General features: G+C 34.6%; 1 protein-coding gene across 1 annotated transcript; it reads right to left on the bottom strand.

Moving 5' to 3' along the window:
* Nucleotides 1–8,996: 8,996 nt before the first annotated feature.
* LOC101564838 (olfactory receptor 4A47-like) lies at nt 8,997–9,914 on the bottom strand. Its single transcript, XM_004648134.1, has one exon. It carries the CDS (start codon nt 9,912–9,914, stop codon nt 8,997–8,999), a length of 918 nt encoding a protein of 305 aa, XP_004648191.1.
* Between the last annotated feature and the right edge of the window lie 4,291 nt (nt 9,915–14,205).

The raw sequence follows: 14,205 nt of genomic DNA, 5'->3' as shown, positions 1-14,205 counted from the left end.
TGATTGTATTAATTTCTGCTGCCGTCTTTATAAATTCCTCCTGATTTCTGGCTTTGGGTTTGGTTTGCTCTTCTTTTTCTAGATGTTTGAGGTGGAGCATATGGTATTTATTTTTTTCCCATTCTGTCTTCCTAATGTTTAAATTCACAGCTATAGATTTCCCTCTCAGAACTGCTTTCATTGCATCTCATAAATTCCAATAATTTGTGCTTGAATTTTCCTTCAGTTATGTAGAGGTTGTTTAATTTCTTGGTTAATTTCATCTGTAACCTCTTGGCTGTTAGGGATGTTGTTGCTCAATTTCCATGTATTTATGTTGTTTTTGTGTTGTTTTTTCATCATTTATTTCCAGTTTCATTGCACTGTGGTCAGATAATATGCATGAGACAACTTCTGTTTTCTTGCATATACTTAAGCATGACCTATGGTTTAGTATGTGGTCTATTTTAGAAGATGGCCCATGTACAGCTAAAAAAATGTGTATTCAGTTGTGGTTGTGTGGAACATTCTGTAAATGTCCACTAAGTCCATTTGTTCCAAGTTGTGGTTCAGTTCTGGTACTTCTTTGCTAATTTTTTTGTCTGCTTGACCTATCTTTTTGGGATAAGATTGTATTAAATTCTCCTGTGGTATTGGATATTAGATTTTTCATGTTCATTAAGATTTTTCTTATATCGCTGGGTGCTCCAGTGTTTGGTGCATACATATTTATGAGTGTTATGTCTTCCTCTTAAATTTTTCCCCTTAAGAGTATGTAGCAGCCTTTTTTAATTCGTTTGGTTAGTCTTGGTTTGAAGTTGAGACTCTCTGTGAACAATATTGCTACCCTTGTTTTTTTCTGAGGTGCTGGTGCATGTAGTTTTTTTTTTTTTTGCATCCTTTGATTTTCAGCCTATGAATTCATGAGTTAAGTGTGTTTTGGGCATATAGCATATTGTTGAATTTTGCTCCCTAATCCACCGTGCTAGTTTATTTCTTTTATTTGCTGAGTTGAATCCATTTACATTGATGGTTATAATTGATATGTATTGGCTTATGATTGACATGTTATTTACCTACTGTATTTACTACTTTGTTTAATTGTTTCTCCTACTTGCTGAGTTCCCTCCATTCTTATTTGTGGAGTTGTGATTTTTCTCCCTCTCTAGAATATCTTTCAGTTGTCTGTGTAGGGTTGGTTTTCTCACTATGAAATTTTTAAGCTATTCTTTGCCATAGAATTATTTCAATTCTCCATCAAACTTGAAAGAGAGTTTTGCACAGTATAGCAATCTGGGCTGGAAATTGTTTTCTTGGAAGACTTGAAGTACTTTGCTCCATGCTTTTCTTGAGTTAATGGTTTGTGAAGAGAAATCTGTGGTTATTCTGATGGGTTTTCCTTTAAATGTGATGTTCCTTTTCTCTAGTGGCTTTTAGTACATTGTTCTTGTGCTGGGTTTCTGGGATCTTGACTATTTATTATACGTCTGGGTGTAATTTTAATTGTGTTGATGTTATTTGGTGTTTTACATGCTTTGGTTACCAAAATGTCAGATTGTTTCCCCATATTTGGGAAGTTTTCTGATAATATCTCTGCTCATATTCTTTTCACATAATTTTTATTGACTCCTTTCTCATTGATGCCTATTAGCCTCTACTTGTTCATGTTTTAATCACTTTGCAGATATTGAGTTACTTTTCATGCATCCTTGTTTTTAAGAGATCTTTTGTGCCTTTTCACTAGCTGCAATGTTGTCTTGAAGGTCTGAAAATCTATCTTCACTTTCATTCAAATGGTTTTGCAAACTTGTAATTGAGGTCTTAATTTCCTACATATCTCTTTCATCTGTTCCATGGTCTCTCTGTCCTATATTATTCTAAATGCAGGATTCCACCATTTTTCTATTTTCCTTTATTTTTTATTAATGTTTTCTTTAGAACCACTTAGCAATTCTTTCACTGTAGTTATCATTTCTTTTTACTTCTGAAATCATTTGTCATCTGATTTCCTGTATACTCTCTTCCATTGTTTCTTTATTTCTTATGCTATTAATTCAAAGATTCCAGCTTTGTAATTCCCAATTTACTCTATGCTAGTGTTTCCTGCATTTGTTGTGGGTGGGCTCTGTGCTTGAGACTGCATTTTGCCCATTCTCTTTGTCATTTGTATATCACTGTCCTTTCACCTTTGGTGTAGAGCTCTGGTGTGGTTATAATCTTAACACTTACCAAAATTCTCACCCAATAGAGATTATGTGTTAAGGGAGTTACAGTTTTGTATTTTCAGATCTACCATTAGGAACACTAATAATTGGTAGAGATATTTAGCAGTTGACAATGCTTTGTAACTAATGAGTTTGTATTTTAGAACATAAAAACATGCATGTTTGTATAGCTAAACAGATACTAAATTGGGAATTTGTATTTAACATCGTTCCACTAAGTTCTGTCTGATCTCTTCCCCTTGATTTCCTGAGTTCTTCAAGGCAGAGTAGTTCACTGTGGTTACCTGTAGTATCTTCTATAGATCAAGAGATAAAGAGAGAGGATGCTGTCATAGATCTGGGTCTAGATAATTGTCTCAGATTTCTGGGTCCAGATCTACCAAGTTTGACCTTCTCCAGATGTGCCTGGCTTGTGTGTGGCTTCTATGCTCAGCTTCTTCCTGCTGAAGCACACCAGTCCTTGCCTCTGACTGTAAAGGCATCTGGTGAGGCCGCAAGAAAGATCTCACATGTGCTGGTCCTGGGTTTGACCTTGAGGGACCTGGTGAGTGTGACAGAAGTTCTCACACACACAGGCCGGGCCTGTGCTGGGGCTTGATGGATCCTGTGAGCAAGACAGAAGTTCTCACACATGCCAGGCCTGGCCTGAAATTGGAGGGGTCCTGGCAGTGTGGAAAGTCTTATACACACACCAGGCCTGGGCTGGGGCTGGATGGCTCCTGGGAGCATGGAGAAAGTTTCCACACACAAACATGCCAGGCCTGCACTGTGGCTGGAGGGGTCCACCAGGTGCATGGAAGGTCTCACGCACACCTGAAGAAATTCTTGACAAACAAACCAACCATACACTGAATACTGACAGATATTTTAGAAAGAGACAAAGAAGACAAGAACTTCAAAAACAACAGATGAGCACAAGCAAGCAAAGCAAATAATTAAGCCAAGGAGAAAATTAGGAAACCTACAGTCAGAATACATGACAAAGATAATCCAATAAATATTAGAAACAATTCCGAACATAAAAGGCCTGAATTCACCAATCAAAAGAAGCAGACTGATAAAGTGGATTAAAAAACAAAATCCAACAATCTGCTGCATACAAGAAGCACATTTAACTCAAAAGCAAATTAATACCCTGAAAGTGAATGGATGGAAAACAATTTTTCATGTGCTAGGAACCCAGAAAATCAGGGGTAACTATCCTGGCTGCTGACCATATCAACTTCAAACAAACTGTGATTAATAGAGATAAAAAGGTCACTACATACTTGTTATGGGAGAACCAAAAGAGGAAAATATAGCAGTTATTAATATATATGGACCCAATGTAGGAGTACCCAGATATATAAGACAAATTTCAACAGACATGAAAAAACTGAGGATCAACAACATAATTGTATATTGGGAAATTTTAACACACCATTGAAACAAAAAGATTGATCAACCATGTGAAAAATAAGCAAAAAAATAAGCAAAGATATAACAGAACTAAAACAAACTTATGAAGGTATAGACTTAGATATCTACAAAGTGCTTCACCCAAGAGCATTAGAGTACACTTCCTTCTCAGTTGCACATGGGACATTCTCCAATTTAGATCATATGTTAGCACATAGATCATTTTTAAGTAAATGCAAAGGAATTGAAATTATCCCATGTGTATTATCTGACCATAGTGTGATGAAAGTGAAATGCTTAGACTAAAGAAACAGCAAAAACTATAAACACATGGAAAATAAGTAATACCCTCCTGACAGTTGGTCATGAATACAATTAAAGTAGAAATTAAGTAAGGTTTAAAATCAAACAAAAGTGCTAATACATCTTATGAAGGGACGCAGTGAATGGTGTCTTAAGAGGGAAATTTATAGCCATAACCTTTAATATCAGGAAAACAGAAGAAGCTCAAATAAACAATAATATGCCCCACCATAAACTCCTAGAAAAAAACAGAAAATCCAGTCCGAAGCCCAAGAAAGCAGGAAATTGTGAAGATCAGAGGCAAAAAATTCAAATGAAGATGAGGAAAACTATACAAAGAATTAATGAGTCGAAGAGTTGGTAATTTGAATGAATAGGTTAAAATTGATAAACGCTTTGTCAACCTCAATAAAAAAGGAAAGATAAAATTCAAATTCATAGAATGAAGAATGAAAAGGGTGAAATCACTAAGACCATAAGGAAATTAAGGTTATCAGTACTTATTTCCAAAATACATATTCTCACAGAATGGAAGATAAAGAAGTGGATAGATTCCTAGATACATATGAACTACTAAAACTGAATCAAGAAGATATAAAAATTCTGAATAACACAATATCAGTCCATGAAATTGAAATTGTAATAAAAATATACCAACAAAGAAAAGCCCATGTCCTGATACATTTGCCACTGAATTCTACAAGAAATTTAGGAAGGACCTAATACCAACTCTTCCCAAACTCTTTAATGAAATTGAAAGGGTAAGGAATTTTCCAAAAATCATTCAAGGAGACAAATATTATTCTGGTATCAAAAGCAGAGAAGGACCTAACAAAAAAAACAGAAGTACAAGCCAATCTCTTTAATGAACATTAAATGCAAAAGTCCTCAATAAAATACTAGCAAACACAATGTAACAAATTACCAAGAAGATTATATATCATGACCAAGTGGGATTCATTGCAGGAGTGCAGAGATGATTTCATATATGCAAACCCTAAATGTAATACACATCAACAGAGCTAAAGACAAAAATCACGTGATCATCTCAGTAGATACAAAAAATGTTTTGACGAAGTCTAACAATCATTCATGATAAGAACCTTACAGAAAATAGGAATAGATATTCTTTCCCACAATTGGATAAAAGTCATCATTGACAAGCAAACAGCCAAAATCATTTTAGGTGGACAAAATTGAAAGCCATCACTTTAAAATCCGGAACAATGTCAGAAATTATTGACCTGAGTTACCCACAGCTCAACATAACAGCATGGCTTTACTTCCTATATTTCGTCTTCATACTTTTCTACTGGATGGTTAAGACCAAGATAAAGCAGGACCTATGCAACAAGAGTTGTAGCTTTTGGGTCTGAGAAGGTCAGTGAAATCCCCTCAGGATTTATCCTGAGATCCTGTACCTCCGATTGTAGATCTTTGTCAGTGTCAGCCATGTGGATGAGTCATGGCCATTGCTTGGCCAATGTGCTCTCTGTGAAAGCTTGAGAGAGTGTTTTCTCTCCATGTGACTCTCCTTAGGCACATTGCCAGTTAAACAGAAGACCCATTGCTATTATGGGCTACTGGACTCTTTTAGAATATTTTGCTGAGTTTACACACCTATAATATTCAAATAACGGAACTTAGAAAAAAAGGGGTATACAGATGAATGTCCATTTTGTATCTGTGTATTCAAAGTGGATGGGATAGATATATAGTTACATTCTCTTAATGAATAGAATGATTTGTTCGAATAGTGTTTGTAAATAGGATCTCAAGTCCACATCTTTTATGGCAATTAACCACTAAGAAGAATGTATGCAGTGTGTTAGTTATTGAAACTGTCCTAGCGATTTGATTTGAAACTGTCTCATTGTTATCTGTTTATCAATAAAATTATGAAAAAAAATCTGGAACAAGATGGGGATGCCCACTCACACCACTCCTGCTCAATATAGTTCTAGAAACATTAGCCAGAGCAATTAGACAAGAAGAAGTAAAAGGAATAATGATTGGAAAGGAAGAAGGGAAATTATCATTATTTTCAGAAGGCATGATACTGTCCATAGAAGACTCCCCAAAATTCACTAAGAGACATGTAGATTTAGTAGTCAAATTCAGTTGCATAGCAGGATATAAAGAAAATTCTCAAGAAATCAATAGTGTTTCTACACACAAAGAAAGAGCCCATCAAGAAAGAAATTATGGAAACCACATCTTTCACCATAACACTTAAAAATGAAATAATTGTGAATCAGTTTAACAAAGGAAGGAAAACACATAGCAAAATTGCAGAAAATGGAATTATGTACCTTGCTTCTGAACAGGAAGAATCAACATTATGAGAAAGTCATACTTCCAAAATTGTTATACAGATTCAATGCAATCTCAATAAAAGTAACATTAGTATGCATCACAAACCTAGGTAAAATATTCCTAAATATCATATGGAACCAGAAGAGACCTAGAATATCAAAAGCAAACCAGGGAAACAGAGGAAAGTCAGGAGCCATCAGAATGCCTGAGTTGAAATTGTACCAAAAAGATACTGTGATAAAATCAGCGTTATACTGGAAAAAAAAAACTCCAACAGACTTGAAGATCAATGGCACTGATTAGAAGTTGTAGACACAACTACACACACACACACACACACACACACACAAACAGCCCCCTTATCTTTGATAAAGGGCTCAAACATTCATTGTAAGAAACATATCCTCTTAAATAAATGGTGTTGGAAATACTGGCATTCTATATGCCAAAGGCTTAAAATAAAACCATTCCTCTCACCATGTACAAAGCTACTGTCAAAGTGGACCAAATATTTAAATATTAAAACTAAAACACTACATTTTCTGAAAGAGAAAGTAGATAGAAACCTTAAGGACATATCAGTAGGTAAAGATTTTATGACTAGAAATCCAATTGTGCAGGAAATACTTCAAAGAATCAACAATTGAGATCTCATCTTTTTGAAAAGTTTCTGTAGGTAAAATAAATCACCAACAGAATAAAAAGATTCTGTTTTCACCATTTGTGAAAAAACTAATAGTGGGCTGTCCTTCAGATGAAGGATTCCTATCTAGAACATATAAAGAATTAAAAACCCCCCACAATCCTCCAAAATTCAAAGATGCTATGAAAAAATGGGCATTTGAGTTGAATAAATACTTCACACGTGAAGAGATGCAAATGGAAAATAAATATGTAAAAACATGTTGAACATCATTCATCATTCAAGAGATGCAAATTGAAATAATGCCAAGATACTATCTTATTCCAGAAAGAATGACTGTCACCAAGATGCCAACCAATCACAAATTTTGTGTGAAAAAAAAAGACCCTTCCTCACTGTTAGTGGCAGTGCAAGTTTGTATAACCACTATAGAGATTTCTCAAAAAGCTAGGATTGGATGTCCCATTCAAGTCAGCTATTCCTCTCTTAGGTATTTTTCCAAAATAACTGAAATCATCATACCATAGCAATATGTGTGCAACAGTGTTTATGACAGAACAATTTGTCATAGATAAATATTGGATACAACCTAAATGCATATCAACTGAGAAATGGATAACACAATATGATATTTTTACATAAATGAGTATTATTCAGTTGTAAATTAAATTCAAGGCTTTTGTAAATAAAATGATGCAGCTAGCGAATACATTGGTAAGTGAAATAAATCAGGTTCACATGTGCACACATCATCTTGTCTCATTAGTGTGAGAACCTGAAAGAGAAATTAAAATCTAAAAGTTACTAAGGCCAGCCAAATAGCTCAATGGATTAAAGCGCCTGGTTAGCAGCCACATCAGCCGTGGCTCGATCCCTCCTCAGGGTACTCTGAGAAAGCAATTGAGACTGGGAGTGATGGTGTACCCCTGTAATCCCAGCGCTTGGGAGGCTGAAAACAGGCAGATCACTACGAGTCCAAACTACGGAGTGAGACCCTGTAGGCCCTGTACCAAAATACAATAAATAAATAAATAAATAAATAAATAAATAAATAAATAAATAAATGCTGTAATAAAAAAATGTGAAAGGGGAAGAATTTTTTTATTGTGAAGTAAAACTTGGGATGAGGAAAAGGATAAATGAAAGAAGGGGAAAAGATACATTTAACTACATATGCAGAATAGTTTGTATAATTGTACTGTAAATTTCTGCTGATGTTTTAATGTTTAAAATGATTTTTCTTTTACTCTTCTTTCTTTCTTTTTAAAATTTGTGACAACTTCTTTTGTTATTTTTTAAAAATGAAACTTGCACGCTTATATTTGGTAACCTGAACAAAATGTATATAATGATGTGGTATTTTTATACCCTGGAATATTATTCAGCTATAAAGAGAGATACACTTGAGGATATAATATGTAAATAGAAGCAACTAAATATCATATGCATAAGTGAAATATAACAGCCTTGCATGTGTAAGCATTGCATTCTCTCTAGTGTAAGAATCTGAAAATATACATATTATTGCTTATTGTATTCCTTCCAATATCTCTTGAACATTATTAATTCTGAAAAGGGATGGATTTAATTATATATGAATAGTGAGGAAATCTTTAAGAAAATAAATGTGAAATATTAATTGTGGTACATACAACTACAATCTTTTCTTTTTTTTTTTTTTGTATTTAGTACAGGGTCTACAGGTTCTCACTACGAATACGTAGATTGGTCTTGTAGTGATTCTTCCTGTTTTCAGCCTCCCAATCACTGGGATTACAGGCGTGCACTACCATGTCCAGTCTCAATCTCTGTCTCAGTGGGCCATGGGGGTGGTGAGTGGTGGCACAGTATGCCAGGTATCAAACCCTGGCCTCTGCACTCTGCCTAAGCAGGTGCTTTAGTTCACTGAGCTATCTGGCCTTTACAACTACAATATTGACAAAACCACTTGGTACTAAAAATGTTTTTCAAACATACATGTTACAGTGTTAAAATTCTATGGATCACATGTTTTCATTATACAGAGTTATTAGCCTTGAAGGAAAATTTAGATTAATAAAATAATCAGAAGTGACTACTTCCGAAGAAGTAACTCTTATCAAGCAACACACGTGACATGATTCTTTGTCACTTCATTTTCCTTTTTCAGTCCAAAGTTTCTTCATGGAATTTTTCATCTCTGCATTTCTCAAAGTATAGATGAGGGGATTCAACAAAGGTGTAAGAACAGTGTAAAAGACAGCCAAGTATTTATCAATGGGCAAGGTAGAGGCAGGCCTCACATATAGAAAAATGTTAGGGACAAAGAAGAGCACAACCACCATGATGTGGGAGCTACAGGTGGATAAGGCCTTGCGCCTCCCTTCCTGACTCAGGTCCTTCAGGGAGTGCAGGATGACACCATAGGAGATGAGCAAGGTTGTAAAGATGGCCACACAGATGACACCATCATTACCCACCACTGTGAGTCCAATAAAGTAGGTATCTGTGTAGGCAAGTTTTAATAGGGGGTACATGTCACACATAAAGTGGTCAATAATATTGGGACCACAGAAGGAAAGGTTGTAAACAGAAAGGATGTGCAGTATAGCATGTACAAATCCCCCAACCCAGGCCAATACCAACAAAAGAACACATGCTCGTTGGTTCATGATGGTCAGATAATGCAGGGGCTTGCAGATGGCCACATAGTGGTCATAGGCCATGGCAACCAGGAGCAAAATCTCAGCACCACCAAATAAGTGTTCTAAAAAAAGCTGTGTCATGCAAGCTTTGAAGGAAATGGTTTTAGTCACGTGGAGTAAGTCTATCATCATATTTGGGGTAACAGTGTTAGAATAAACAGCATCCATAAGTGATAAATAACCAAGAAAAAAGTACATTGGGGCATCCAAGGCTGGGCTCAGCATCACAGTGATGACAATGAGTAGGTTGCCTGCCATTGTCAACACATAGATCAGCAAGAACACAGCGAATAATATTTTCTGACCCTGGAGGCTTTGAGTAAGCCCTAAGAGCACAAACTCAGTCACGTTGTTCCTTTGTTCCATAAGTCCTTCTGTGTGTTCTTGTGTCTTTCTCAGAGGAAAATGATCTGAAAACAGAATTAATTATAATGAGCCCATGATATTTTAAAATAACTTGTCTTGCATTCCACAAATAGCCAATATGAGTTTTAATATTCAAGAACTGTAAGTGATAATGATGCAAAGGGCAAGAGTGTCCATAATTTTAATGACCTTACAGGGTCCATGCACTAGAAACAAATATTTACAGACATGCAGAATGATTGCTTTTCACAGAAGAAATTTAGAACTGCCAAAACTAGCTTTTCAACTGTTTTTTGGCAATTTGTGCATATAGAAAATTTAAAAATCAAAAATAAAAATAAATGAAAAATTTAATGTGAAATGAAAGTAAAGCTTACCTTCTGTATACTACAAAGTAGTGAAATAGAGATAATTTTCTACTTATGGATATAGAAGAACCTTTCCAACTAGTAAGAGGACCTCAAATTAACACATTGTGTGACTTCAAAATAATTTAACAATGTATGAAACATAAATGTGATATAAATGATTACAGGAAATGAACTTAGATAATGGATATGCATGTTGGATAACATAAACAGAGACAGCACTGAAATACAGAAGAAACTTAAAAATTCTTGAAAATACAGAACACAAAAGAAAATAGGCAAAGGATATAGAAAAGCAAATCAAATGTCACAGTCAGTTATGTAAAAGCATATGATTAAATGTTAAATTTAACAAACTACCTAAATAAAAATATATCATTTTAAGGGCTGGCGAGATAGCATAGTAGAATAAGCATCTGCTTTGGCAAGCACAGGGACCGGGGTTATGGTCCCTGGTCCAGCACACATTGCTGGCCCTGCCCCCAGGTCGTGCTGAGCTGTTTTTCAAACTGGGTGTGGTGGTGCATGCCTGTAATCCCAGTGCTGAGGGGAGAGTGGGTGAAAACAGGAGAATCACTACAAGTCCAAGCTGTGTAGTAGTGAGTCCCTATGCCCAATACATAAAATGAAAAAAATCATTTTATAAACATCTCATATAGAATGTGATAAAGTTGTGTAGATAGCTAAAATGAAGATATTCAACAATATTTTTTCCAGTTTGAATTTTATAATTTTTGAAATACAATTTATCAATCTCTATGGAATGCAAAAATACACATACCATTCATTACAGCAATTGAACACTTTGCAATGTATGACTGGAACACTAAAGGTCTAGTACATAAGAACCTGTGCATGCTATGGTTTTGCAGTATTTTTGAAATGGCATTAATGAAAAGGTAAAAACAAATAAAGATCAATGTAAACAGAAGAGATGGCTGGATAGAATATAAAATCTATTAAATAAAAAATAGTCATTGAAATGTTTACAGTTATATAGGCACTCTAGGAGAAATTTCCACAATTACAGTGGAATAAAAACACTTAAATAGGCATATTATGATTACATTATAAAATAAATATTTAATATCTCCAATAGTGTTTGTGTGTAAGTCTATGTGCTTTGGAATATGGATGTATACATGTTTGACTAAAGCATGGTGTACATCTGTATCCAAGCAGGAAGGAGCAGTGTGATGTGTGGAGGAATAAAAGGACAGAAGGAAAATACAAGCTGCAGAAGAAGACAGGCAGGGGAAGTGAAGGGGAGGGAGGAGAGAAGAAAAGAAAGAAGGGGACAAGAAAAGAGAAACAAACAAAATGAAACCTTAATAGAGTCCATGTTTACTGATTGACTGTTTCCAGTGAAAATAATCAGATATAACAGTCTTGATTTAAATCTTTGTTGACATATTCTTCAAACTCACTTTGTAAATTCAGCCCTCTTGATATACAGAAGTATGAATTATCTTTGTATTATTTACATTGTATGTCTCTGCTTATGCAGTAGATTTCATCCTTTTTAGGACACTGCTCTTCTGACTTCCAGCAGCAATTCCTACATCATCAGCTTTCTCACCTAAACACTTTGTCGTCCTATGCAAGCAGCAGATCTACATAGTGGATAAAATCTATCCTTTGCACACATGCTTTTCAACAATGACCTCGTCTCAGTTTTTACTTCTTTTTAGAGAAAACTCTTCCGTAGTAATCCCAAAGGCCAAATACAATCCTCTTCTTACTTGATCCACTGTTCCTAAAAACTTATAAAATTTTAATTCTTTAACTATTACATTCTGTGTTCTAAAGTTATTCATTTAACTCTTACTCATGTGACATCATCTTTTAATTTTTAACATTCTAAACTATATTTAGAGGATAATTCTGTTGATCTTATCAAGGCATTTATAAATACCCATGAAACCTAAATCTCCCAAATACTTACATTCAAAGTCCGCTGATAGGAACACTGATGTTACAGAAAGCAGATATATTCTAGGTTTTTATAATTCTAAAAGATCGAAGAAGTGTTAAAGATTGGAATCAATTTATTCATATGTTAGCAAAGACAAAGGACATTTCAGTGTAACTGAGTATCAGAATCCTATAGACTTTTGAAAAGATTATGAGACCCATTGTGATAAATGTATTGTACTTATATAAAGAAAACTATATTTTAGGATATGACACTTGACTATGCCTACAGATTTACCTGCATATAAGCAGACAGTCCTTCAGTGCAGGAGTTGGATTTGTGGTTTCTCTTGGTTCTAATGACATCAGCTTCATATTTCAATGATGTCTCTGGTAATACAGAGAGACAAATACCATACACACAATCACTTCATCTGGAAGTGTTTCCCCTGACTGATGCTGCTGTACTTTCAGGAAACATAATTTGTCTAATTTATAGAAAAAGTTATTTTATTAAATTGTTTTAATGCTAAATTTAATACCATGAATGTCATATAAATTCCAGAAATCTGATTCTTGATTATGAAAAAAAAAAACTATCCAAAGTTCTATGGGAAATTTTTTTTGCCTAAGAACCAATATTAAATAGCATTTTCATGATTGATAGGTAAATTAGTGGATAAAGGATTTCTATATTACTAAGATATATATTTGCAATTTGTGTTTTATAAAATAACAAATACTGAAATAGCCTTTAAAATATTTTGATTTCCAGACAGAAATATCATCGTGTCCACAAATGCTAAATTTGGCTTTGGTAAGGTGTTAAAAATGGAGAAAAATCTGAAATCATTGTTGCATTATGTTTTTGGTCTACAGTTTTGACATGAAAAGCATAGTTGAGTGGATGTTCCTATAGTCAAAAACTCACTGAAGAAGGACAAATGTCTGGGCACAGTTTATGTGTGTTGGAACCACAGCACGTATGGTTGAATTCTTTACTTGCTGCCTGTCCAAAGGTGACTTATTCCTTAATTAAACTCATGGGGATCCCAGGCCTAACTCTGAGGGGAGACTCTGCACCTCCAGAGATGCTAGAAGAATAACAATCTAGAACACATTTTCTAGAGGGATACCCTCTGGCAAAATAGCATAATTGAACTACTTGAGGTCAAATCTCCAAAAGGAAACAATCTAGGATAAGCTAAGATAAAAAATAAAATATGGAAAAGCTCTCTGATTATAAATCAAGACCTGCGGTTTTAAGGAAGGGTAACTGGAGAGATGAATATGATCCAAATATATGAGTGGCATATTCATGTTTCTAGGTAGTGTGTTGAATCCCTGCACTTTAAATAACCAAGAGAAACTAATAAAAAGAATATTTCTAAAATTTATGTGCTCTAATGTACACAAATCTGCTAACCATACAATTTACTAATTTCCATTGGACATTTGAACTCACAAGCAGAGATGAGGAAACCTGATTTTAGATGAAATCATTGAAAACTTGATTCAAATACAGATAAAGCCTAATTCACCCATATGAAAAAGTTTATGCATCTAATATCATTAGGACGCTTATTAGAACAGAAATTGGAAAACAGAGAATAGATTTGGGTGGTGCTGTGTATGTGCAAGTATTCATGAAATAATCACCAAAATACACGGCGCACAGACCACAACACTCACTGCTATGTATGTTGTTCTGGCTTCTATTTATAGCAATAGGGAAGTCAAGTAGAAACTTTGTGATGAAATGCCTCACACAGTGTTCCCCAAGTATTCAAAATTAAGCAATATATGTGACTTCAAAATATGATAATCTATGTATCCCTGTGGGATGATCTTTTAAGGAAAAAGCAACTATAAAGAAATGTAAAATTGAAAGGAAAATTAGTCATTTTCATATCACTAATTGCACTGTTTTCTTCTGTTGAAATTTGGAACTTCTTTGTGATTCTACTAATAGTAAAGAATTATTTTATTTGAAGTACAACATGCTAGGC

This window comes from Octodon degus, unplaced genomic scaffold (assembly GCF_000260255.1).
Source record: "Octodon degus isolate 3935 unplaced genomic scaffold, OctDeg1.0 scaffold00354, whole genome shotgun sequence".
NCBI classification, from domain to species: domain Eukaryota; kingdom Metazoa; phylum Chordata; class Mammalia; order Rodentia; family Octodontidae; genus Octodon; species Octodon degus.
This window is presented reverse-complemented; position numbering and strand designations above follow the sequence as displayed.

Excerpts from the sequence above, each read along its gene's own strand:
- LOC101564838 (XM_004648134.1), bottom strand. The coding sequence starts at position 9,914 with ATGGAACAAAGGAACAACGTGACTGAGTTTGTGCTCTTAGGGCTTACT.